Raw genomic sequence first — 26699 nt, forward strand, 5'->3', positions numbered from 1 at the left:
TGAGCTGTCATTTTGCTTGGGAAACTGCAATTCCTGCAACCAGCTTAAGAGGGTGGAGAGGTGGAATGTCTTAAACCTAATCTGAGAAACACCTGGACAATCCTTGCAGAACACGCAATAAAGGATTTACCTTAATCTCAGCATTAAGGTGCCGATGGTGGAGGAGGAGGAGGATATTAAAGTAGTAGGGCATCACGGTGTTTTAAACATACGGTCCACGTCAAACGATTTCTGCATCTAACCCAGTATTTCCCACCAGGGCTGGCAGCAACTCTGTGGAGTCTCAGGCAGAGGTCTCTCCCATCAACTGCTGCCTGATCTGTTCTTGTTTTTTGCTGGAAAAGCTGGGTATTACAGCATGTGCTCTGCCACTGAAGTTTGATCTTTCCCCAGCACAACACACACCCAAGAAAATCCACAGATGCTGATTATTGATTATTGGCCAGTGAACTTCATTTAGGTGGTGTGCAACATGTTTCCTGATTTGCGGTTGAAGGCAGGTTGATGGCACATTAAATATGTCTATTGGTTTTTAACTGCGTTTTTATTGCTTCTTTTATTTCTTACATTGTCTTGCAATTTGAATTCTACAATGAAATGCAAGAAATAATAAAAGAAGCAGTAAAAATGCCATTAAAAATCATGCGGCAACTAGCACAGTGCATTATAGTGGCTACAGCAGGCAGAAGAATCGCTAAGTGGTCTAGCAAGACCCTTAGCGATCTCCCCTGATGGGGGGAGTTTGGAAACCACTTGCCTAGAAGCAACTTCCATTTAAGCTGGTTCATAAAGATTTTATAGCAGGTTTTTAACAGGTGAAAGTTATGGTGCTATGGGCAGAGTTCAGAAACTATTAACCACGCTTTCTGTCCTTGCTGAGCCTGATAATTAAAGGGCATTTGTTTCCACTTGCCTTCATCCAAATCCAGTTATAAAACAGTATCAATCCTTTGCCTTCTTATGAAGTGGGTTAGATTACCCGTGTAGAAAAAAATTGTCTCAAGAAAGGAGTAATGTTTCCCTTCCCTCTGTGTTGAAACTGTACCTAAGGGGAAACGAAGGCCTTGCGAAAGTGGGTGTCGCTGAAGGGCCATCCAATTTGTATAAACCGATCTTAGGGAAACTAGCAGGAATTTGCAGTGTTTGTCGACCTTCCTTTGTCAGCCAGTGTGGTGTAATGATACCACTCAGAAGGGTGGTGGGAATGGGAGATTGGCAGATAGCTGAGATGAGCCTGCGGACGACTCTTAACGACTGTAATAGGTCTTACAGGAAAAGGCAAGGGGCTTATGCAATCAGGAAAAGGCAAGGGGCTTGCCTTCTCACCCCTTGCCTTTTCCTGTAAGACCTATTACAGTCGTTAAGAGTCGTCAGCAGGCTCATCTCAGCTATCTGCCAATCTCCCATTCCCACCACCCTTCTGAGTAATACCCCTCCCCACCTTCTCACTATATAGAAGGATCTGGCAACTTCTGTTTCAGTGTATCTGAAGAAGTGTGCTTGCACACGAAAGCTCATACCAAGAACTAACTTAGTTGGTCTTAAAGGTGCTACTGGAAGGATTTTTTTTATTTTGACTATGGCAGACCAACACGGCTACCTATCTGTAACTACCTCACCCAGTTGTTGCGAGGATGAAATGGGGAGCAGGAGAACCATGTATGCCACCTTGAGCTCCTTGAGAAGAAAATGTGGCAGGTATATCAATGTGAAACTGAATCAGAGAATTGTAGGGTTGGAAGGGACCCCCTAGGGTCATCTAGTCCAACCCTCTGCAATGCTTGAACCCTGAGATTAAGTTCTTCATGCTCTTCCAACTGAGCTACCCAGCAATAAACCTCCACGCTGTTAAGGAACTTCAGCACACTGCTGCTGCTCCAGTTTCCGGGATGATAAAGCAGTCACATGCCCAAAGTCCAAACTGTTACAACCTTTCTTTAACCCCTCTCTCCCCGAGCTGGGTCTCTGGAACAACTGCACGACAGGCAAAAAATTCAGCGGTGCATCTTTTTCCTAACATGGGGGTGCAATGGTGGGGATTGCATAAGCAATTCCCATCTGATCCCAGGCATATGCTGATTGTTAAGCCCAGACACTGAGGTCCAGCTCCGAGGGGCTTCTGGCGGTTCCCTCCCTGTGTGATAGGAATTTTGAGGTCTAAGATATATGGCAATGTTGATAAGCGTACCAACCAAGCACGTACATAGATCAGCACAGGAAGACCAACCTGGAACCATTTTGATTCCTAAACTGACCAAATGTTTTCTCTGCAAGGTCAAAGTGGGAAACCTCCCATTGTCTCTTTCCTCACAAATCCTGTCTTAGGGGCACATTTAAGATATGAATAGGGTGTGAGCCTGTGACCTGGTCCAGGAACAAAGTATTTATCCTTGCAAAAGACTGGCCAGGCTCCCCAGGCAATCCAATAAAGTAACCTGCCAGATAGGAGATAAACAATGACAGGAGAAAAACAACATTCAAATTTCTATTTTAGACTGCCTTTTCTGTGATGTAGGTGCGATGTATCTGAGGGGTGGTCTTAGGTTACGCCCCTTCTTTGATGTATGTATGATGTTTCTGGGGGTGGTCTTGATCTACAGGGTGGCAATTTCAAAAGTCTTTATAAGGCCTTGCGTGCCATTGTTCTGGGTTCCTCCTCCTCTCCTGCGGGTGAGGGGAGCACCCTGTTGCAACAGATCAATAAAGATCAAGCTTACTAGCTTCTTTGCTTCTCAATATTCTCTGGTTGGCCTCTGTTATTTTCTCCTACCAATAGGAAACCTATGTAAGGACTCTATATGGGTTCTTGGATACCCCATAAAGGAAAAGGGCAATTTTTGTTTACAACACCTGCAAGAAGTGAGGTTACAGGGAACCAGGCAGAGGGCCTTCTCGGTGGTGGCGCCCGCCCTGTGGAACACCCTCCCATCAAATGTCAAGGAAATAAACAACTATCTGACTTTTAGAGGACATCTGAAGGCAGCCCTGTTTAGGGAAGTTTTTAATGTTTGAAGTTTTATTCTGTTCTTAGTGTTCTGTCGGGAGCCGCCCAGAGCGGCTGGGGAAACCTAGCCAGATGGATGGGGTATAAATAATAAAATTATTACAATTATTATTATTACAATTATTATTATCATCATCATCATTCGCATTTCAGATATGAGATGGAAGGCCACTAGAGGACAGGGCTTTCTCTTATTGCAGAATGCCCTCTGCAAGCATATTTGCCTTCTATAATCCTTGAAGGCCTAGTTCTTCCAAGATTCTGGTGGGATGCAATTGCGGAACAGTCCAAATAGTTTACCTGCTCCTCATGTTGATCAATCCTAGAGTTGGAAGGGATCTTAAATGTAACCTTGTCCAGCCTTTGAAGGAAATATTTTGATTCTGGCCCTGCTCATATGTCCCTCCAGACATTGCCTACCCTCAGGGTGAAAAGGGTTCCACGCTCCTATTCTGCACCTATTAACGGGTGAAAGATCCCTGGCCCTTTTAAAAGAAAAATCTGGCCAATCTGTTTCCAGCCCCACTCGAAGAAGCAAGGAATTGATTTGGGGCGGCGGCAGGGCAGTTCTGTGAAAAACATGTGATTTACCACTGAGCTATATAGTCTTTCCCTCAAGGACAATAGCCTAAGGCGCAATTTCACATACTCCAGCTGCTGAGGTATATGTTTTGAACCGCTGTTGATGCCTTATTGTTTTCCCAGTGCAACTTAAAACCCCAAGGAACATCACCCTCTCGTCTTTTGAAGTGAGCAGAGAACGAATGAATCCAAACACGCACACAAACCCAATAAAAACCACTTTTTAAAAACACACACGGATGAATCCAACAGCAGGTGGATTTAAAAAGAAACTCTTCAGTAACACGTAATTTTTATTTTTTTAAAAAAAATGTGTTTCCCCCCCCAATATTGGTTTTTCAATAAAAAGGGGTTTAACAGGAAAACAGAACTAGAGTCCAGTCTGCAGATTACAACGGCAATGGTACAGCTTAATTTGGTACAATAATGCATCCATGGTTGTGCATAAGCAAATCACAAATTCACAAATCCTCTCCAGAAACCTTCTTGTGCCTCAGGTGCAACGAGGATCGTTTTGCCTCTTTTTATATATGAAATAAATGGAAACCACGAATTCCATCGAATGTGCCTTTCTCTGTGAGTCTTTATATTACCTTCTGCATCTCGTGAGTCGCCCTGATGGTACTCATTCCAATATAGGGAAACGTTTTGCTTTGTTTTTTAAAAAACTACTGCAAGCTGCCCTGAGCAACAATTTTGCAGTGGAAAGGTAGGGTGTGAATAATAATAATAATAATAATAATAATAATAATAAATAGTGGAGCTGATGAAAGTTCTTAATGTTTGATGTTTTTCCGTATTTTTAATATTCTGTTGGGAGCCACCCAGAGTGGCTGGAGAAACCCAGCCAGATGGACATGGTATAAATAATAAATTATTCTTATTCTTATTATTCATACAGTATTCTTAATATTAAAAAAAAAAATGTAGTTGGAAGGGTCCCTTGAGGGTCATCTAGTCCAGACATCTCAACACGTGGCCCTTGGGTGAGAGCCAGGGCCAGATTGAGGTTTGATGAGGCCCTAAGCTACTGAAGGTAATGTGGCCCTTTGTATGTCCAGCTGTCCTTTGTCAACAACAAATTGTCGCTGAATATATGCTATATGGTAATTTATAGACCTAATAGGTATCTAAAACCATTTGCACATATTGCCATGCAACCAGTCCATGCAGAATATAGGCACCCTATATATAGAAATCAGCAAATCAGTGATATTTTAGGGAGCAAGCTAGCAGGCGGGGCCCATGACTTACATCCTAGGAGCCTACACAATACAAAACACTGTTGCTGTATATAGGTTTTATTTTATTGTTTTTTATTTTATATTTTGGAAATGTACATCCAGGTTTTTTTCCTTTAATTTTTTGGGGAGACCCCAAGAGAGTGGGGCCCTAAGCCATAGCTTGTTTAGCTTATACTGAGGTCCAGCTCCGAGGGCCTTCTGGCGGTTCTCTCACTGCGAGAAGCCAAGTTACAGGGAACCAGGCAGAGGGCCTTCTCAGTAGTGGCACCCACACTGTGGAACACCCTCCCTTCAGATGTCAAAGAGAACAACTACCAGACTTTTAGAAGACATCTGAAGGCAGCCCTGCTTAGGGAAGCTTTTAATGTATTTATTGTATTTTAATACAGTGGTACCTCGGGTTACAGACGCTTCAGGTTACAGACGCTTCAGGTTACAGACTCCGCTAACCCAGAAATAGTACCTCGGGTTAAGAACTTTGCTTCAGGATGAGAACAGAAATCGTGCTCTGGCGGCGCGGCGGCAGCGGGAGGCCCCATTAGCTAAAGCGGTACCTCAGGTTAAGAACAGTTTCAGGTTAAGAACAGACCTCCAGAACGAATTAAGTACTTAACCCGAGGTACCACTGTATTCTGTTGGAAGCCGCCCAGAGTGGCTGGGGAAACCCAGATGGAAGGGGTATAAATAAATAATAATAATAATTGTTATTATTATTATTATTATTATTATGTGTAATCTGGCACTGCTTGGTTGAGAGCATTTAGGAGAGGATAGAGTTAAGCATAAAGCCTTGATTTCATCATCTGTTACATGAGGATGAACTCTGATCCTGTTAACAGAGACAACCCCTCTGATCTGAGAAGGCAAAAAGAAAGAGAGAGCTTTCTTGGCCTTCTTCCTCTGTTCCCGGGAGCAGCTCGGCATTCCGGCCAGGAGAAGGCGGTGGCGACACGCGTCTGCCCGCTCAGCCAGTACGATAGAGACGGAGGAGAAAACACCATAGACGCGCATATGCAAAGAAGGGGAAAAAAGAGCATTCAAACTTAAGCAAGGCGCTCGGCAGTGGAAGTCTTTCCGTCCGCCGCTCGGATCAGGAAATAGCCTTGCGAGGGTTCCCCTTTGCGAAGGGCGGTAAGTCACTTTGCACGACCCACGTGTGCGGGGGGGGGGGGGGACGGGACCAGAGCTGTCAACCTTTCCCTTTCTAAAAGGGAAATTCCCTTATTCCGAATAGGATTCCTCGCAAGAAAAGTTGACAGCTATGAGGGGGACCTGACTGAAGCTGGACTCGCTTTCCCGGGAGTTAAACCCACACCCCACACCCCAATTCAGTGGGACTTTAACTTCTAGGTAGACTCTCCCGGCTGAGTTCACTTTGCCCGTCGGAAACAGCAGAGGTTTCACGGGAGGTTTTTAAGCATCTGTCACGGGTGCTGTAGTTGAGATGCATGCATTGCAGGGGGCTGGACTAGATGACCGCTAGGGTCCCCCCCTCCAACTGTACCCTTCTATTAATTTCTGATTGTGAGCGTGAATGGCCACACAGTGATCACCGCCCGTACTTTTCCGCGCTACATTTCCTCCCTGCCTCCCTGTTTACAACCCAGCAACGCTCAAAAACCCACACCTGCAACTGGGGATACGTTGCATGCATCTGATGGAGGGCGATTTAGTCCAGGGATGCCTATACAGTATAAATTTGTTCAACTTTAAAGGTGCCACGAGGGTCTTCGCTGGATATCGCCCGGGTTGTTCCTGTCTGAGACGTTTCTTTTGAGATCAGAGGTAGGGAAATTCCCCTATCAGCTTTATAGAAAGTGCGATTTTAAGGAAAGGCTTACTATTGCAAAATAATAATTCGCAGCTTTGAAAATGTTTAACCCATGTTCGGCGTGCGCAGAAGGAAAAACACGTACCTTGGGATGTGCAAGCACAGGCATTGAATTTGTTGTGCAAGAGGGTACAGTGTGAGATCTACAGCTGCAATCAGCACAAAGTTTGAGGTTTTGCAATAACTCCTGTGTCCGTAGGTACAAAGCAGAGGTTTAACGTACCGTGCCAAGGAAATGGAGGGGCGGGGGAGGGAGGCAAAGTAAGTACACTTGGCTTCATAAAGAGGACAGATCTCCCCAGCCCCCAGGAACAATTAATTCACAACAGCTTAAAATAGGGTTTGCAGAAAGTAGATTGTGATCTACTGGCAGATCTTTGGTTTGCAATAGATCAGCGAGGATTCTGACTGCCAATCGTTTAATAGCTGCAACAGCAAAAATCTCCCCCCCCCCCAAAAAAAAAGGTTGATGAAATGAAGGTTGTGGACCAGTAATCATTTTTTGTGTGTGAGAGGACTGGAAAATCAGTTCCAGTTCTGAAAACAAATTCCTGGGCTGAACATATGCTCAGAGGCACCGTGGTACTCAAGTCTCTCTCTCCTTGCCACTGTTTTGCACCTGGTACCAGTTGTTGGATCTTTGAGTTCTGTTATTCTCCAGCAGATGGTATTGAGAGGCATGGAGGCCTATGATCCCAGTGGTGGCATATTTAATAATAAGAATATTATTATTATTATTATTATTATTATTATTATCAACAACAACAATTTTATTATTTATACCCCGCCCACCTGGCTGGGTTTCCCCAACCACTCTGTGCAGCTCCCAACAGAATATTAAAACACGATAAACTTTATAACTACCAGCTGCCAGTACCAATGAATTTTTCCGATCCCTTTTCAAACCTAGTGGCCAGTAGCTCATTGGTGATTTCTGCAGTTGGGCACACGTTCAAGGGATCTCAGTGTTTCAGCCAATGATTATAATCAGGGGTCAGCAAACTTTTTCAGCAGGGGGCATTCCACTGTCCCTCAGACCTTGTGGGGGGCCAGACTGTATTTTTTTGGGGGGGGGAAATGAACGAATTCCTATGCCCCACAAATAACCTAGAGATGCATTTTAAATTTAATAACACATTCTACTAATGTAAAAACATGCTGATTCCCAGACTGTCCGCGGGCCGACCCCCCAGGCCTTAGTTTGCCTACCCATGATTATAATTATGAGCAGGCTCTTCCCAGATTAGCATATTCTCAAGGTGGTGCCAATTGATTTAAAGATTTGCTCACAGAGCGCAATCCTGTGCACATTTACTCAGAAGTAAAGTGCACATTCAAGGGCTGTCTTAAAGCAGCTTCAGTTCTGCAGACAAAAATATAAAACCCCACAACTTCATTATAAAGGTAAAGGTAAAGAGACCCCTGACCATTAGGTCCAGTCGCGGACGACTCTGGGGTTGCGGCACTCATCTTGCTTTACTGGCCGAGGGAGCCGGCGTACAGCTCCCGGGTCATGTGGCCAGCATGACTAAGCCGCTTCTGGCGAACCAGAGCAGCGCACGGAAACGCCATTAACCTTCCCGCCGGAGCGGTACCTATTTATATACTTGCACTTTGATGTGCTTTCAAACTGCTAGGTTGGCAGGAGCAGGGACTGAGCAACGGGAGCTCACCCCGTCACGGGGATTTCAACCGCCGACCTTCTGATCGGCAAGTCCTAGGCTCTGTGGTTTAACCCACAGTGCCACCCGCGTCCTCAACTTCATTATAAGACTTCTGCAAATGCTCAGTAACTAATATCCTCTGTCTCTTCAGCATTCCACCAACATTTAGAATGGCATCGTGGAATGCAAATAAAAACATCCAGAATTCCACTAGACAAATTGTGAACCCTGACCTTGACATTGAAAGAAAAACGGCCTCCTTCAGTGTTGAACGACTGACCAATATACTGGATGGAGGTGCTGAAAAGACACAGATGCGGAGGACAGTGGGTAAGTCGTCCACATGGAAATAAGTACCGGTATTTGTGTTATTTTGAACGTTGATGATACGCTATTTTAAATGCTTCCCCAACTATGCAACGTTTGCCTTTTGGTGTATCCTCCTTCGCAGCGCTTAAAAACAATTTTTGGAGCTGGATAATTTTGTTTGCAACAAAAGGCGTAGCCAAACCAATTGTATTTTTTGCAGTCTTCAGAAACTGGACAGGTGAGACGATTGATTTTAAAGAGGCTCTTCCAGAATGACTTGTTCGTCGCACATTCATCCTGATTAAGTTTGTGCAAAAGCTAAAACAGTGGTTGTGCAAGAACCTTGAACCTGGTCCAGTAATGTATGAACAGCTAGCACAAGCTTTTAAGCGCTGGAATTAACATGCTGGCAGTAGTCTGTCCCCCATCAACTTGTATGCATTAAATGATGGTGGATTTCATACAAGTTGTCAGCAGGCTGGACTAAGATGGCCTCTTTTGGGTCACCCCCGACTCAGTGATTCGGTGAAAAAGAACCTTAGGCTAATGTGAATGGCCTGGAGGTTTCTACTGCGTTGTAAAATGCTATAGATCAGGCTTCCTCACCCTCGGGCCCTCCAGATGTTTTGAGACTACAATTCCCATCATCCCTGATGACCACTGGTCCTGCTAGCTAGGGATCATGGGAGTTGTAGGCCAAAAACATCTGGAGGGCCAAGGTTGAGGAAGCCTGCTATAGATGCTTCACTGCCAGAACTGCATTTTCTTCTGTAAATCTCGTGGTGAACATCAGTGTAATTGCAGCTTGGTTTTCCTGTGTGTGATTCCTGTGCCTCGGCCTGCTTAAAGGATCATTGTGTACTCTGCAGAAACCATAATCCAGAGTGATCCGGTGTTCAGCCTAGAAAACCAGTACTTCATGAGCCAGAATGAAAGATACGAAGATGCTGTCAGGAAGTCCGTTCACCTCTCAAAGATGGCGGCCAAAATGGGATGGGCAACAGGCGGACCTGAACTGGCTTACTGCCACAGGTGATTTGAAAACAATAAAATGCTGCTAGAATTGTATTTTAGCTGTCTTAAAAAAGTGCCTGCTTTCACCTAAGCTAGGTGAGGTGGCCTGCTGCAGCCAAGGGAAATCTCTGGCTTCTGAGAGAGTGTGCAAATATGTGGCAGACAGAATTGCCTGTTGTGGATCCTATAACTTTTCAGAGTTGAGAGGACGCCACCTCTGATTTGAAAATTTACCTATAGTTTTATTATTTTTGTAAGCTGCTGCGAGGTTTCGTTCGGTTACAATCAAGCAACGTGTCAATGTTTCTAAATACACAAAGGAGCAGTTATGACCATATTGCCTCATTCTGGGCAGCCGTAGAATGTGAAAGGGTTTGGATTCAGGTTCAAAAAGCACAGGGGGAAAGGAGATGTATGGGGGGAGAGCTTGAGCACAGTAGTTCAGGCACCTGTGACTTCAACATCGGCATCGTGCGATGTAGGGATTCCTTTGCACTTGATCTGGAAACGGCAATTAGTGTAGAAAGTGAGCGAGAGTGAGACCCTGTCAACATGTCACCTGGCTGTTCAGAAAACTGCACTGGATGCTGATTGGTTACTGGGCCGGGTTCAAGGTGTTAGTATTAGCATATAAAGGCCATAGCAGCTTAGGATCAGCTTACTTGATGGGTCACCTTAACCCATATAAGCCCACTGGACCCCTTCATTCCTCAGAATGGGCACTGTTGCAGGTTCTATGCAATATTAGACCTATGCTTGCAATAAGTCTATCTCCTTGCGTGGCTGCACCTGCACATTGGAACTCCCTGCCAGTTGAACATCAGGCAGCCTCCTTCACTGTATCCTTTTCGGTGTTTGCTAAGGACATTTTTGTTCAGGCAAGCCTATCTGGACACCTAAAAGCTGACATGTTCTTCAATCTATATTTAGCTTAATTATTGATTTTAAGTCTATTTAATTCTTTTTTTTTTAAGAAAACACCTGCTTTTACTTCATTACCGTTTTGTTTTTCGTAAACCGCTTAGAGGTTCTAGTTGCAATCAGGGTGGTGTATAAATTTAAGCACATGAACAGAAAGTAAGGTTGCAGCCTTAATTTTGCTTACTTGGAAGTACACCTTGTTGAATTAAATAGGGACTTACCATACTTTTGAGTACACATGGTTAGTTAGGGATGGGAAACCCAAAGGACACCTTCCAGCCCTCCCTCTCTAACAACAACAACAACCACAACAACAACTTTATATGCCACTTTATATGAGTGGCTTCCGACAAACCATAAAACCACAGTAAAACATCAAACATTAAAAACCTCCCTTTACAGGGATGGCTTCAAGTGTCTTCTAAAAGTCAGATACAGTGGACGCTCAGGTTGCGAACGTGATCCATGCGGGAAGCACGTTCGCAACCCGCAGCATCCACAACCCGCAGCGACGCATCTGCGCACGCACGGGTCACGATTTGGCGCTTCTGTGCATGCGCAAAGCGCGATTTAGCGCTTCTGTGCATGCGTGACCGCCGAAAGCCGGAAGTAACCCGTTCTGGTACTTCCGGGTTTCAGCAGTCTGTAACCTGAAAAAACACAACCTGAAACATCTGTTACGCAAGGTATGACTGTAGTTGCTTGTCTGTTTGACAGCTGACAGGAGGGTGTTCCACAGGGCGGGGGACACCACTAACAAGAAGGCCCTCTGCTGGGTTCCCTGCAACCACACTTCTTGCGGTGAGGGAACCGCTCGGAGGTGGACCCTCAGTATCTGGGCTGAACGATGGGGATGGAGGTGCTCCTTCACGTATACAAGGCCAAAACTCCCCCCTTCCCTGCTCTTGGGATTTTCCCTAGCCCGCCCGCCTCACTGACTCTGCTCCATACCTTCTGTGGTTGCCAGGTTAGAACATGTCCTTGAACTTTGCTAATACCTCTTAATTGCCTTTACTGGTTGTAAAGAGCTCAGACATCTGCATAATTGGCATGTAGCCTACTGCATACAGGTGAAAGTTCCATCCACTGCTCCACCCATTGTGTGTGTGTGTGTGTGTGTGTGTGTGTTGCTGGCAATGCTCACCACTGGCACCTAACCCTCAAGCTGAAAAAAGCCCCTGTCCCCTTTCTGTGCACACTTACTATAAGTCCCGTTTGCATTGGACGGCAGTGTAGAACTGTACTGTAGAAGCCAGTGAGGTCAAATATATATTGTTCCATATTTGTGGGAGCCCCTTGGATTTATACTGCAGGAGGGAAAGGGCAGAAGCCGCTGTGGGAGTGAGTTAGCGAGGGTTGTCAATGGCTTTTGTGGGCAAACCGAACGAACGAGTAATGTTAGGCCATGTTGACTGGCTATTTCAAAATGTGCTTTTCTGACTTGATCTAAAAAAGCTAGATAAAGAAATCTTACAGAGTAAACAAAAAATGTATAAATTATTAAATAATATACAAACAGGTCAAGAAATTAAAAGTAAGAATATGTTAAGGTGGGAACAAGATTTAGGTTATGAAATTGAATACAAAGATTGGGTTACCAAGATTTTGGACCAAATGTGCTTTTCATCAGCCGTATCTACCAGGGAGCAGTACGGCACAAGGAGGAAGACGGGTGTCATGCCCCTGTTGTGAAGTTAAATGCCCCACTGAAATGTCACGTCCTCCATTGATGTAATTGCCCAGCGCTTTGCAATTTTGCATTTCTGCGCAGGGATCATACACTTAGGGACTAATGTCAAGGAGATGACAGGAATTGTATATCCTTTTGCAGGGCTCTTCATGCCAACCTAGCGTTCAACGTCCATGTGGTCTTTGTTAAGAGCCTTATGGGGTTGGCCACTGACGAACAGCTTGCCAAGTGGCTCCCTTTGGCAGAAAAATTTTACATCGTAGGGACCTATGCCCAGACCGAACTGGGTCACGGTAAGTTTCCCAGCTTATTGTGGCTCTTAGGGCCAGAATCCATCCAAATACCACAATGTCAAATTCCACTGTGCCAATGGGGCCCTAATGTAGCAATTGCTCCAGAGCAGTTGTGGGGAACTTTTGCTGTCAACCCCCCAGGTCTGAGTCCAGGCAGCTCCAGCTGGCATTTTACCTTGCAGCAGAGTGGGCAGCCCAGAGGACTCCGACCATTGGCAATTGTCTGGCAGTGCTTTAGGGGCTCTGGTCCCTGAAGGCCACAAGAAGAAGATGGCTGGTAGTCTAAAACTGTCAAGTTCAACACCTGAGTTTTGATTGCAGGGAAGAGCCCTATTTTTTGTTTTCATTTTTTGAAAGACAGCTGGAGAATAGAGGTCATGGGGAAATGGGGTTAGCCACACTCAGGGCTTTGTTTCCCCAGCCGGAACTTGCCGGAACTCGGATCCGGCAACCCTCAGTTGGGCGCAATTGCCATTATAAGAGAACAAGGAAGGCGTTCATGGTGATTTCTGGCACCTGTTTTTCTAGAAAAATACCACCGGCTGTACTGACCATGAGTCAAGGAAGCCCCAAATTAAAAAATTGAGATGCCTGTGAGGGTGGATCTTGCTTACAAAAAAGGAGAAGTTGGACCCAGTCTTGAGAACAGCACGGCTGGGATTTGTGGGCCTGACTAGTGAATGTTTAATCTGCTGGTGGTCTTGCGATGCTCTGAGAAACCATGTTCTTTGTTATTAAAGGAACTTACCTTCGGGGACTGGAGACAACAGCCACCTTTGATGCTGCGACTCAGGAGTTTGTTCTCAACACGCCAAGCATATCTGCCATGAAGTGGTGGCCGGGAGATTGTAGGTAGCAAACACACTCAGGGGTGGGGCCTTTTCATTCGTTCTGTGCTTTAGTTGTTTCCGAAATCTTTAAAGGGTGTGTTATAGCTGAGTGTTTTAAAAGTGTAAGTGGAACACTATGAATGAATCCACTTGGGAAACGTACAGAGGAAAACCCGCTTGACATTTGCTGCATTTCAGCAGGAAAACACTGGTTTTCCTGGGGTAAACGCTGGGACAGAAAACAAAACAAAAAACCATTGCTCGGGCACAGAACTTTAAATCCCGGATTTGTGTCTAGACATGCAGGAAGTCCAGATGAACCCAGAGTCCCTTCCCAAACCCCTGGTTACTTGTCTTCCCAATCTGCATTTTTAATTGCAGCTTTGAATATGGTCAATGCAGGAATATAAAGGTATCATAGTACCATTATACAGATCTATGGTGCAACCGCACTTGGAATACTGTGTATGATTCCAGTCACCCTACCTGAAAAAGGAGATTGTGAGCGTTAAAATCAAGATGTGAAAAATATGGAAACAACAAGAAGAGGCAGGACTGAGATTTGGAGATACAGTGGTACCTCAGGTTACATACGCTTCAGGTTACATACGCTTCAGGTTACATATGCTTCAGGTTACAGACTCCGCTAACCCAGAAATAGTACCTCGGGTTAAGAACTTTGCTTCAGGATGAGAACAGAAATTGTGCTCCAGTGGCGCAGCAGCGGCAGGAGGTCCCATTAGCTAAAGTGGTGCTTCAGGTTAAGAACAGTTTCAGGTTAAGAATGGACCTCCGGAATGAATTAAGTTCTTAACCTGAGGTACCACTGTATACCACTTCACCATAAATAAAACCTCTAAGTGGTTGGATGTTTTTATATCCTATCTAGGCTTGGTAGGCTTGCCTAAAGAAAAAGGTTTTCAGTAGTACAGTCGTATCTTGGAAGTCTAACGGAATCCGTTCCGGAAGTCCATTCGACTTCCAAAACGTTCGGAAACCAAGACGCGGCTTCTGATTGGCTGCTGGAAGGTCCTGCAGCCAATCAGAACCTGTGGAAACCACGTCGGACATCCGGGTTCCAAAGAACGCTCGCAAACCGGAACAATCACTTCCAGCTTTGCAGTCTTTGGGAGCCAAAACGTTTGAGTCGTAAGGCGTTCGTCAACCAAGGTACAACTGTGTAGTGAAGGCAACTGACTGATGAACAGAAATCGTGCTCCAGTGGCGCAGCAGCGGCAAGAGGCCCCATTAGCTAAAGTGGTGCTTCAGGTTAAGAACAGTTTCAGGTTAAGAGCGGATTTCCAGAACGAATTAAGTACTTAACCTGAGGTACCACTGTATGCTTCAAGGTCTAGATTATGGGAAGTCCCAAAAATTTAATAATTATAATTTGGATGATAATTTGGTCTTTTTTGTTTTAGCTTTTTTAGTTTAATCGGATTATGATTTGATATGTTAATTGGATGTTTTTTTATTGGAAAATAATAAAAATGATTTAACAACAACAACAAAAAGGAGATTGTGTAGCTGGAAAGGGCAACCAAAATGATTGGGGGGAAGGGAGCAGGTTTTCCTGTGAGGAAAAGTTGCAACATTTTTAGTTTAGAAAGAAATCAAATAGCAGGGGGAAGCCTAGCTGTGCGTAACATTATGTATAATGTGGAGAAAGCAGATAAGAGAAAAGTTTTCTCTTTAAGAGAGGTTTAGAGAAATTCATGGAGAATAAGACTCTCAGTGGTTCCTAGCTACATAGGCTATGTTCTCATGTCACTGTAGCTGGGAATGGCAGGTGAGGAGAATTGCTCTTGAGCTCACAGGCCTTTGGCCTCATCCAATAATAATATTATTTATACCCCACCCATCCTGCTGGGCCTCCCCAGCTACTCTGGACGGTTTCCAACAGAACATTAAAAGCATAACAAAACATCAAACGTTAAAAACTTCCCTAAACAGGGCTTCCTTCAGATGTCTTCTAAAAGTCAGATAGTTGTTTATCTCCTTGACAACTGATGGGAGGGTGTTCCACAGGGCAGGTGCCACCACCGAGAAGGCCCTCTGCCTGGTTCCCCGTAACCTCGCTTCTCACAGTGAGGGAAGCTCCAGAAGGCCCTCAGAGCTGGACCTCTGTGTCCGGGCTGAATGATGGGGGTGGAGACGCTCCTTCAGGTATACAGGGCCAAGGCTGTTTAGGGCTTTAAAGGTCAGCACCAACACTTTGAACAGGGCTGTTCTTATGTTCTGAAAATGCTGCTTAACTTTTTGAAGAATTGGTGACTTATTTTTCTCACCCTCCATTCACCCTTACAGTAGGACGAACGGCGACTCACGCTGTGGTCTTTGCTCAGCTTTACCTGAAAGGAAAGTCGTATGGCATGCATCCCTTCATGGTGCAGATCCGCAGCCTCCGAGATCATTCTCTGGAACCAGGTGACTTACTCCAGAGGGTCCCGAGACAATTCTACTGGGTGGTGTTTTTTTATCTGTTTCAAGCCCGCCAATGCTGGGCTTCGACCGTCAGAAACAGGGGTGCCTTGAAATCAGTGGTGCCATCAGGGCAGGCTTGGGAGATAGAAACATAGAACTGGAGAGTTGAAAGGGATCCTAAGGTTCAATCTAGTTCAACTCCTTGCAATTGCAATCTTGGGCCCCTCTCATCAGAATGAGCAAAGGGGCCTCTAAATGCAAAAATAAATCTGGCTTCCAACATTATTTTTAAGCTCAGAAAAATGCTTTCATGTTGTCATATTCATCACTTTTGGGGCTGTGCCATAATAATAATAATAATAATAATAATAATAATAATAATAATAATAGAGAGAAGAATAGCAGAGTTCATCAGACACCATTACATACAGAAATACATTAGCCAATCTATTAAAGTATTAAAATATTATTGACAGGTGCAAAAAATGAGGGGGTGCAAAGGAGGTGGACAGAATAAGGAATAACATTTAGGGGGAAAGGGTGTCCGGCTTACCACCATTTGAAGGTAATGTCTGTAGTCCTATACATGCTTACTTGGGAGTAAAGCCCCATTTGTCTCAATGGGGTATTCTGCTGAGTAGCACTGTAAGTGAAGTAGTACATACTGCCGTCTAATTTGGGGGGATTAATAAAAAAGAGTTCATAGATTTTTCAGTGCTTTCTGTTGGGCAGAAGAAACGTCTGCTTTCAGTGGTGGGCATAAGACCATTATGTCCAGAGTCTATTGTTACCTAACCACATCACTGTGCAGAATGCTGGGTTATATATCCTGATTTCCAAAAGAGACTTCAGTCTGCACAATCTTTTAAACCTATGTGTCTGTCTGAATCCTTGCTTGTTTTGCTCCGTAGGAGTAACGGCAGGGGATATTGGTCCCAAAATGAGCTTTGAAAATGTTGACAATGGCTTTCTCTTGCTGAAGAATGTTCGGATTCCGAGGGAAAACATGCTGGCCAAATTCTCTCAGGTAAACTTAGCTGTGGATATCAAACAGGTTTCATCAGTTGCACCATAGCAAAGGCCTCTAGTTATTCTCTCATGTGTGGAATTCCATATGGAATCTATCAGGTGGTAAAGACAGAATGTCAAGAATCTCCATGAACTTTCATTCTCTTATTTCATTTTTTTCAAGAGAATAGAAATGGTGATTGAGGAATATTTGAAAACAGTGCTTTTCAGGGTTGTTGTTGTTTTTTTTAAAAAAATGAGGGGCCAGTATTTTGATAAAAGTGCTGTGGGCGATAGCACAAAATGGCTGCCATGGGCAGCAAAAAAAGAGGTGACAGAGAAACCAGTGACAGGAAGGGGACAAAACCACTGTCTGAAAGACATTCGCAGAGTCTGTAAATGCTTCAGAGTTCTGAGTCCTGGACTTAAATTTTGCTTCTGCTAACACACACCTCCTTTTTTTATTTATTTCACAATTTCCAGGTCCTGCCAGATGGTCGGTATATGAAAAAAGGATCTGCACAAATTAACTACCTTACTATGATTGTGGTCCGTGTCCTCATGCTTCAGAATGAAGTTGTCCCCAATCTGATGAAGGCATGCACTATTGCGATCCGATATTCCGCAGTGCGCCGGCAGTCTGAGTTAAAGCCCGGGTATGGCGGGAATTGAGGGCTTGGCTCCAGGCAGGGATGCATTAAATGTCCTGCTCCTCTGTTGACTATTTTTATTATTGCTTTCCTCTTTTCACACCAACTCTCGGTGTTCCGGCCCCTAATCCCCACCCCTTGTTTTCTTGATACAGCTACTTAAACTATTAAGCAAGCAGATGAATTTGCAAATGTTGAAGAGGCAGTGAAGCTGATGGAGCCAGGAGTGGGGTGGGGACCGGAAAAAGGGGGGTTGGGAAACTAGTGTGAGGGACCAGGTGCCCCAAGGGTCCTGAAAGACCTACATTGGCTCCCAGTACGTTTCCGAGCACAATTCAAAGCGTTGGTGCTGACCTTTAAAGCCCGAAACGGCCTCGGCCTAGTATATCTGAAGGAGCGTCTCCACCCCCATTGCTCAGCCTGGACACTGAGGTCCAGCTCCAAGGGCCTTATGGAGGTTCCCTCACTGCGAGAATCCAAGTTACAGGGAACCAGGCAGAGGGCCTTCTTGGTAGTGGCACCCTCCCTGTGGAACACCCTTCCTTCAGATGTCAAGGAGATAAATAACGAAACGACTTTTAGAAGACACCTGAAGGCAGCCCTGTTTCGGGAAGTTTTTAATGTGTGACATTTTAAGGTATTTTTAATTTTTGTTGGAAGCTGCCCAGAGTGGCTGGGGAGACCCAGCCAGGTAGGCAGGGTACAATATTATTACTTTGGAAGGGGACGTTGTTTCCCAAACAGTTGGGGTGACCGTGTCTCTTTGTCTCAATATGTTCTTCCTCCTTCTGTGACCACAGATACCTGGCTGTGTGTTCATGCTGGCTCAGAATTTATTTCAGGTCAGGAAAGACACAAACATAGAGGGAACCCTGGATTCTGTGTGTGTACATTAAGGCTATCGAAAACAGCCTCTGTTTCAATCTGGTTCACTACCATTATCTTTATTTTAAAGGTGTTAGAATGTCCATGTGCAGACTTCAAGTGACCTCCATGTATTTTGACAAGGGATGTTTTCTGGAATGGGACTCGTGTCTGTGGCTTCCACTAGGGCAAAAACTTACTTGAATCAGCCCCTCTACCTGCCACATGGCCACCGCTGGCCCCCTAAGCTAGGCAGGTGGAAAATGCTGTCCTGTTAACATTGGAATAACATCTCACTGCTAAGCCGGTCACCACCTGTGAGTGGATGGTTTTGGGGCATGTGATTGGGTCAGTTCGTGAGACAGAAATTGGCCGCTCTGTGCTGGCTTCCCAGAATGAAAGAGGAAATGCAAAATGGAAACCCCTTCGGGTAATTGGAGGCTATTCATTTGCCGTTCGTTTTGGATAATCTGCAACATTTTCTCCCCCCTCAGTGACCGGGAGGCAAAGATTCTTGACTATCAGACCCAGCAACAGAAGCTTCTCCCTCAGTTGGCAACCGCCTATGCCTTTTATTTCGTTGCAAAATATCTGCGGGACTTCTTTGACAGGGGCTACATGGAAACCAAAGAAGGAAAGTTTGACTTGCTCCCTGAGGTAACGTGAAGAAAGATAAGCAATATCCCTTCAAGCCTTCCTTTAGAAACCTTTAAACTTTGAAAGGTGTGTAATAAAACAAACAAATGATCAGAAGAAGAAACTCAGAAGATTTTGAAATATTTTTAAAAAAAGAAAAGAAGTATCAGGAAGAGGGCTACTTCAGACATATATCCGCATTGCTTGATTTGCAATCAGATGTGTGAGGTGATATTTATCTACGTTTACAGTGGTACCTCGGGTTAAGACCTTAATTCATTCCGGAGGTCCGTTCTTAACCTGAAACTGTTCTTAACCTGAAGCACCACTTTAGCTAATGGGGCCTCCTGCTGCTGCCGCACCGCTGGAGCACGATTTCTGTTCTTATCCTGAAGCAAAGTTCTTAACCTGAAGCACTATTTCTGGGTTAGCGGAGTCTGTAACCTGAAGCGTATGTAACCCGAGGTACCACTGTACTTTAAAAATATTTACATGCAAAGCCCATCCAAAGCCGCTTACAACAATAAAAACTCTCCCCCTCCTTATAGAATATTAGTAAAACAATGCTAAAAACAATCCACAAGAATAAAACAGACTAAGAAAAAGTAACAGTTTATTTTAAAAGTGACACAAGTGGTGTGGCTGCTGCAGGATTTCCCTCCTAAACTGACGTATTTTTCCCCCTCAACTGACAAACCTGCTTGTAAAAACCTGGCTGTTGAAGCTGATTTTAGATATGCAGGAAAGGCAAGTGTTACATTCCCTTCAAACTGTGCTGTTTCAAGCTCTGGGTGGTGGCAAAGCCGAGTGCCTCTCCCACATTTCCAAAAACAACACTTGCTAGACGTGGAAAGCTAGACGGAAACCTTTGCTCCTGAGGTACTTCCCTTTTCACATGCAGGGTTCATTCAGACATGCGTCACCACATTAAAAAAACACTTTCGCCATCTTGAAATGGTCGAGTTTCAGTGGAGCATGTACTCGGTGCCGTCCTCCTGACTGAATTACCTGTTAAGTGAATTTTACCTTTGTGGGAATCTGCAGTTTCAGGGTTTAGTTCAGGGACAGTCATTGCGATGCCCTCCAGATGCCGTTGGACATTCCTGACCATTGACCATGCTGTCTGGGTCTGAGGGGAGCCAGAATCCACCAACATCCAGAGGCCGCCATGTTGGATATTCCCAGTATCATTGATAATGTGGCTAATTCCATAAACACAAACCAGAGTTTCTGACGTTGCACACAATCCAGTCAAAATCCAGCACTTTTAAGGGCTCACTGGTGTCCAGTAAAAGGTCTTAATTGGTTTTAACTGACTCTCACAGGAATCAACAAAACTTGCTCTAGCCGCTGTAGAGCATTGTCATGCTTATGCTTTGGCAAATAAGTTTTGTAACCTATCCCAAGAATTTAGGACAGGTAACACTCCCGCGGCCATAAAAGATGACCTATGAATTTAAGCTGAGGAGGAGGATAATAGGAAAGGATATAAACCGACAGACATTTCATATGTCACTGGTCCAGAGATGCTGTTCTGTAGAATGGGAAATGCAGAAGCGGTCCTCTCTTAACACTGTTCTTTCTGCCTTAATTCACAGCTTCATGCTCTTGCTGCAGGAATTAAAGTCATCGCTACAGACTACTGCTCGGCCGGAGTCGAGATTTGTCGGAAGGCTTGTGGGGGGCACGGCTACTCTCTTCTCAGCGGCCTGCCTTCCTTATTCACCAGGCAGGTGGCTGGTTGCACCTATGAGGGGGAAAACACTGTCCTCCTCCTACAGACAGCCAGGTAGCTGCACTGAAAACCTATCCAAATCTGTCTTCCATCTTGCTTCCAAGGCCCGTGCCAAAGCCACTTTAGATATCAGAAGCTTTTCCACGATACGTTTCACGTTTTATTTTCATGATTAAAACCTTTTATACAGGGGGGTCTGAACTATGAGTTAGACCTTAATTGTTTAATCTGATTATTTGTATTTTGTCTGTTACTTTGTAAGGTAAAGGTAAAGGGACCCCTGACCATTAGGTCCATTCATGACCGATTCTGGGGTTGCGGCGCTCATCTTGCTTTATTGGCCGAGGGAGCCGGCGTACAGCTTCTGGGTCATGTGGCCAGCATGACTAAGCCGCTTCTGGCGAACCAGAGCAGCGCACGGAAACGCCGTTTACCTTCCCGCCGGAGCAGTACCTATTTATCTACTTGCACTTTGACGTGCTTTTGATCTGCTAGGTTGGCAGGAGCAGGGACAGCAACGGGAGCTCACCCCGTCATGGGGATTCAAACCCCCGACCTTCTGATTGGAAAGTCCTAGGCTCTGTGGTTTAACCCACAGTGCCACCCGCATCCATCCCAATCTCCTTGTATTTGTATTGTTACTTTGCACTGTACCTTTAAACTCTACCACAGAGTACAGACATTTCATATGTCACTGGTCCATTTTCTGAAATTTGGAAAGTACAGTTCTCTACATGAGAACTGAAAACACCTAAAAAAACCTACTTGAAACTAGGCAGCCAAAGTTGTTGTGTCCCAAGCAACTTTATGCGGATTTATTTAAGGGAGTGCTTGACACTCCAAAATTCTGAAACAACAAGCTCCAAATTCGACAACTGGGAAAAACTGACATGTGTTGCATCCTTTTTTAGGTGTTTAACAGTTCTCATGTAGAGAACCTTACATTCCAATTCAGGGCACATTCCAATTGCTCAGCAGTCAATGCTATTGAAGCGTATTTTGCAGCCAACCTTCTGTGAGGGAAGGGAAAGTTGTCATTTTGGCCAGAACTAAAACCTCTTGCAGGCTCAAGAAACAGGATTTCCAAATTTCAGAAAATGGAAGGATTACATAATTTGGTTGTTGTTGTTGTGCCTGGGGACTAAGATAAGGATTAAGGAAATATAGAGGTGTGTGAGATGTTATGGGCCGAAAATCAGAATATGCAGTGCTCAAGTGTGCCAGTGTAACTCTTTTCTGTTCTGCAGACTCTGACTGGCAGAAGAATGAGTGGAAGAATGATTGACAGTGGAGGAATTGAGTCAAATGTTGGGTGGAGCTACAAGTGAGTGATAGGCAGATAACAACACTCTAGGATTATTTTTAATGAAGAGTGGGATTAGAAATCACTTAAGCGAATTGAGCGTTGATTGGAAAATGACAGTTGACTGACTGCAAGAGACAGAAAGAAATGGAGAATGAGATGAAAGAGATAGGAAGACAGAGAGCAAGCAACTGTAAAAGAGGATAGCTGTTTTTGAAATACCATTGAATATTCTGTATGCAATAACTGCTTGTTCTGGATGTTGTGTTCCTTAATCAATTGTCTGCTTAGCATTTAAACTGTGTTCTGGTCTGGGTGGATTCTAAGGTCCATACGTCTCATCCCATGTGGCTTGTGCAGATGTATTTGGGTAAGAATATAAAGGGAGAGGCCTGCTGGTGGCAGCAGGTATTTTGTGGGAAGTCTGTACTCAGTGGAGTCTTTGAGTGACTAATCTAGTGACCTCCTGGGGGTGGGCCTTTTAGGAGACTCTGGAATAGTGATCCTGACAAATATATTTTTTGTGTTTTCTCTGCAACAAGTAGGGTTGCAAACCCAGCACACTTAAGAATGCAAGATAGGAATTGCTGAGGATTCTGCAGCAGAGTCAATATCCTAAGATATAGCCATGATGCATGTTCTTAAATGGGACACGGGTGGCACTGTGGGTTAAACCACAGAGCCTAGGACTTGCCGATCAGAAGGTCGGCGGTTCGAATCCCCGCAATGGGGTGAGCTCCTGTTGCTCAGTCCCTGCTCCTGCCAACCTAGCAGTTCAAAAGCACCTCAAAGTGCAAGTAGATAAATAGGTACCACTCTGGCAGGAAGGTAAACGGCATTTCCGTGCGTTGCTATGGTTCGCCAGAAGTGGCTTAGTCATGCTGGCCACATGACCCGGAAAAAATGTCTGCGGACGAACGTCAGCTCCCTCGGCCAGTAAAGCGAGATGAGCGCCGCAACCCCAGAGTCAGCCACGACTGGACCTAATGGTCAGGGGTCCCATTACCTTTACCTTTATGTTCTTAAATATCTTTCTCCCCCTGGCCTGCCTATTAACTATCCTGTTTTCCAGTTATTTGTATCATGAGTCGTACAGGAACGTTGCCTTATCTGTGGCCTTGCTTTTTAACCGCTGAAAAATAAGTGTTTGGAAACAAGTCGTGTAGTTCAGCAAATGCCTCTGGGATGAGGATGTGGCTCAGTTTTCATTTTCTTTGTCATTAGGTTTCTGATCAAGTGCCTTGGGATGGCACAAAGCGGCCAGCCTCTTCCTTCATCAGTTGCTTACCTGACTTCTGAAAGCTTTGGAAAATGCCAAGCCCAGGAAAAGAGAGACTTCCTCAATCCTGACGTTTACACTGAAGCTTACAGGCACAGAGCATTCAGGTTGGCACAGAGATGCTGGAACCCAACAGTTTTGCTTGGGTGGTGTTTTTGTTTTTGTTTTTTTTTGGGGGGGGATTTCTTGCATGTCTCATCTTAAAGGCACAGGATGATAAACAACAGGAGATCAAATAAGGTGTATTCGTGATCAGGGAAGGCTGTGGGCTGTGGGCCAAGTTGTATCAGTCTAACCTACCTCACGGGGTTGTTTGGTGATCTTACAATTGCTCCCCCAAACTCCCTTGATGAAGGGCTGATTACATAAGCCCTATCTGAAGGCTGAAAGATACTGTTCCCCGTGACCCTGAAATTACTAGTTGAATGTGTTAACTGCTTTTAGAATGCTTTTTAAAATAGTTTATATCAGGAATTCTCGAACTGTAGTCTGTGCACCACAGTGAACTGCGAGTTTCATTCAGGCAGTTTGTGTCATGACTGCATTAAAAACATTTTTTTTAATTGTATTTTTATTGCTTCTTTTGTTTCTTATGTTGTATTTTATCTTGTTACAATTTCAAATCTATGGGGTGCAAACGGGTAATGCAATAAAATGCAATTTAAGAGCAAGATGCAAATGTTCTGAACGCAGGATAAATTCATCATATAACAGGGGACTTATTTGTACCGTATTTTTCGCTCTATAAGACGCACCAGACCATAAGACGCACCTAGTTTTTGGAGGAGGAAAACAAGAAAAAAATTATTCTGAATCCCAGCAGCCAGAACAGCAAGAGGGATCGCTGTGCAGTGAAAGCAGCGATCCCTCTTGCTGTTCTGGCTTCAGTGATAGCTGCGCAGCCTGCATTCGCTCCATAAGACGCACACACATTGCCCCTTACTTTTTAGGAGGGGGAAAAGTGCATCTTATAGAGCGAAAAATACAGTAATCTAGAAGCGGGGTAAGAGCTTCTGTGGAGAGAGGCTGGTACATGGGCATATTGCCCAAGCTATACATTCATCAAAACAGGGTGGTAGAGTTCTTAGGTAGTAGGGATTGCCATCACTTTAGGCCACATGACTTTTTGAAAAGAAAAGCTCCAACATTTTTTTCTAAGAGCTGTTTTAATTTGCATGGAGTTGTTTTTGTGCTTTGCATCATGGACCATTCAAAACTGTTGAAGACACCTGCGTGATACAGCCCAGATTTCTCTCACCTTCATTCTCCCCCATGTGCAGACCAGACCTTTGTTTCTGCTATTTAGGTGCATTTTTTTTAAAATAGCCATAAATATTTGCAAAATTGTTGACAGTTTTTTGGGTGTCTATAATAGTTACTGAAGGAGCGTCTCCACCCCCATCATTCAGCCCAGACACGGAGGTCCAGCACCGAGGGCCTTCTGGCGGTTCCCTCACTGCGAGAAGTGAGGTTACAGGGAACCAGGCAGAGGGCCTTCTCGGTGGTGGCGCTCGACCTGTGAAATGCCCTCCCATCAGATTTCAAGGAAATAAACAACTATCTGACTTTTAGAAGACACCTGAAGGAAGCCCTGTTTAGGGAAGCTTTTAATGTTTGATGTTTTGTCGTGTTTTTAATATTCTGTTGGGAGCCGCCCAGAGTGGCTGGGGAAACCCAGCCAGATGGGCGGGGTACAAATAATAAATTACTATTATTATTTTAATCTTTCCCTATAGAGTTGCAAGAAACGCAGCTGTCAAACTCCAGGGTTTGGTTCAGCAGGGAATGGCACAGCACGACGCTTGGAACAGGTGCTCTGTCCAACTTGCCCAGGCTGCCATGGTTGGTAAAAACTTTGTAGCTTCACCCACTACTGGCTCTTCTGCCAGGAATCCTGTCTCGTAAACTGCACTTGAAAAACTAAGCCAATAATCATCATCATCATCATCATCATCAGTACAGTGGTACCTCAGGTTAAGTACTTAATTCGATCCGGAGGTCCGTACTTAACCTGAAACTGTTCTTAACCTGAAGCACCACTTTAACTAATGGGGCCTCCTGCTGCTGCCTCGCTGCCGGAGCATGATTTCTGTTCTCATCCTGAAGCAAAGTTCTTAACCTGAAGCACTATTTCTGGGTTAGCGGAGTCTGTAACCTGAAGCATATGTAACCTGAAGCGTATGTAACCTGAGGTACCACTGTACTGATGTGTTGTGTTGCTTTTTTTTTAAAAGCCCTGTTTTGTATAAGAACATGATACTGATGTTTCTAGATCTAAAAAGCACCTTGTTAAAGGAGGAGTGGCTAACCTTTGACCCTCAAGATCTTGCTGGACTTCATCTCCCATAATCCCTGGCAACTGATCATTCTGGCCGGGACTGATAGGAGTTAGAATCCAGCAAATTCTGGAGGAGTCTTTTCGTAAACCGCTTTGAGGGTTTTTTATTTTTTAACAATCCAGTAGTCTATACATTTTATGAAACGGATAAATAAAAATAACCTTGCCTGGAGATGCCAAGGATTGAAGCTGGGGCCCTCAGATGATCTTCCCCTGAGCTACAACTTTCCCTAAATGGGTGTGTGTGATGATGAACAGTAGAAAGAACTGACGAGAGATCATTTTGTCTCACTGTAAATCATTTCGGGACTTTCTGCTGTGGGGAGCGACGCATAAATTCAGTCCACCTAACCCAGCTCAGGATTTCTTTTAAGAGTTGTGGAAGCAAGACCCCATAATAGACAGAGTAGTGGAGTGGAGGTTTTGGAAAAGGAGTGAGGAACGGATTTGCAGGCTTATGCCTTTGCTGTGGAAACACAGGCATGCCAGACACAGCCCCCAGTCATGTAGGAGCACACTAGAGAGAATCAGCTCCCACTCAGCTGGGGGCTGAGTCTGAAAGGCACTGCGGTCACCTTGATGTTGGGGTCATATCCGCACCAGGCATTTAAAGCCCTCTTCCCACAAACAAACCTGGGATCTGTCGTATGCTGAGAGTTGTTAGGAGACCTCTCACAGAACCATGTTCGAATCCCCACGATGGGGTGAGCTCCCATTGCTCTGTCCCAGTTCCTGCCAACCTAGCAGTTTGAAAGCACACCAGTGGAAGTAGATAAGTAGGTACTGCTGCGGCGGGAAGGTAAATGGCATTTCCATGCGTTCTGGTTTCCGTCACGGAGTCCCGTTGTGCCAGAAGCAGTTCAGTCATGCTGGCCACATGACCTGGAAACCTGTCTGTGGACAAACACCGGCTCCCTCAGCCTGAAAGCAAGATGAGCGCCTCACCCCATAGTCACCTTTGACTGGACTTAACCATCCAGGGAATCTTAACCTTTTTTACCTTTATAACGGTGCTGTGACCTCTAACAATTAGGCTGGAGACAATTCCTGGCAGCTGTGACCTTGAAATGAGAAACCACA

General features: G+C 44.8%; 1 protein-coding gene and 1 long non-coding RNA gene across 4 annotated transcripts in view; one reads left to right on the forward strand and one right to left on the reverse strand.

The window, feature by feature from the left end:
* LOC308471670 overlaps nucleotides 1-26699 on the reverse strand; it is a 76686-nt gene that overhangs the window by 20642 nt on the left and 29345 nt on the right. The window lies entirely within an intron of this gene.
* ACOX2 (acyl-CoA oxidase 2) overlaps nucleotides 5747-26699 on the forward strand; it is a 30787-nt gene continuing 9834 nt past the window's right edge. Inside the window, exons 1-13 of one of the 3 annotated variants that reach the window (XM_080995737.1) lie at nucleotides 5747-5961; nucleotides 6546-6615; nucleotides 8495-8655; nucleotides 9504-9666; nucleotides 12401-12552; nucleotides 13293-13400; nucleotides 15690-15809; nucleotides 16718-16833; nucleotides 17298-17470; nucleotides 18823-18985; nucleotides 20563-20753; nucleotides 23227-23388; nucleotides 25018-25123. In XM_080995737.1, coding sequence (XP_080851863.1) covers nucleotides 8496-8655; nucleotides 9504-9666; nucleotides 12401-12552; nucleotides 13293-13400; nucleotides 15690-15809; nucleotides 16718-16833; nucleotides 17298-17470; nucleotides 18823-18985; nucleotides 20563-20753; nucleotides 23227-23388; nucleotides 25018-25123 — 1614 coding nt within the window. In that variant the 5' untranslated portion in view covers nucleotides 5747-5961; nucleotides 6546-6615; nucleotide 8495. Of the gene's footprint in view, nucleotides 5962-6545; nucleotides 6616-8476; nucleotides 8656-9503; nucleotides 9667-12400; nucleotides 12553-13292; nucleotides 13401-15689; nucleotides 15810-16717; nucleotides 16834-17297; nucleotides 17471-18822; nucleotides 18986-20562; nucleotides 20754-23226; nucleotides 23389-25017; nucleotides 25124-26699 lie in introns of all 3 variants that reach the window. The other 2 variants (XM_080995736.1, XM_080995738.1) reach the window with 2 other exon arrangements.

The sequence above is a fragment of the Podarcis pityusensis genome (genome assembly GCF_964106645.2).
Source record: "Podarcis pityusensis genome assembly, chromosome: 2".
NCBI lineage: Eukaryota > Metazoa > Chordata > Lepidosauria > Squamata > Lacertidae > Podarcis > Podarcis pityusensis.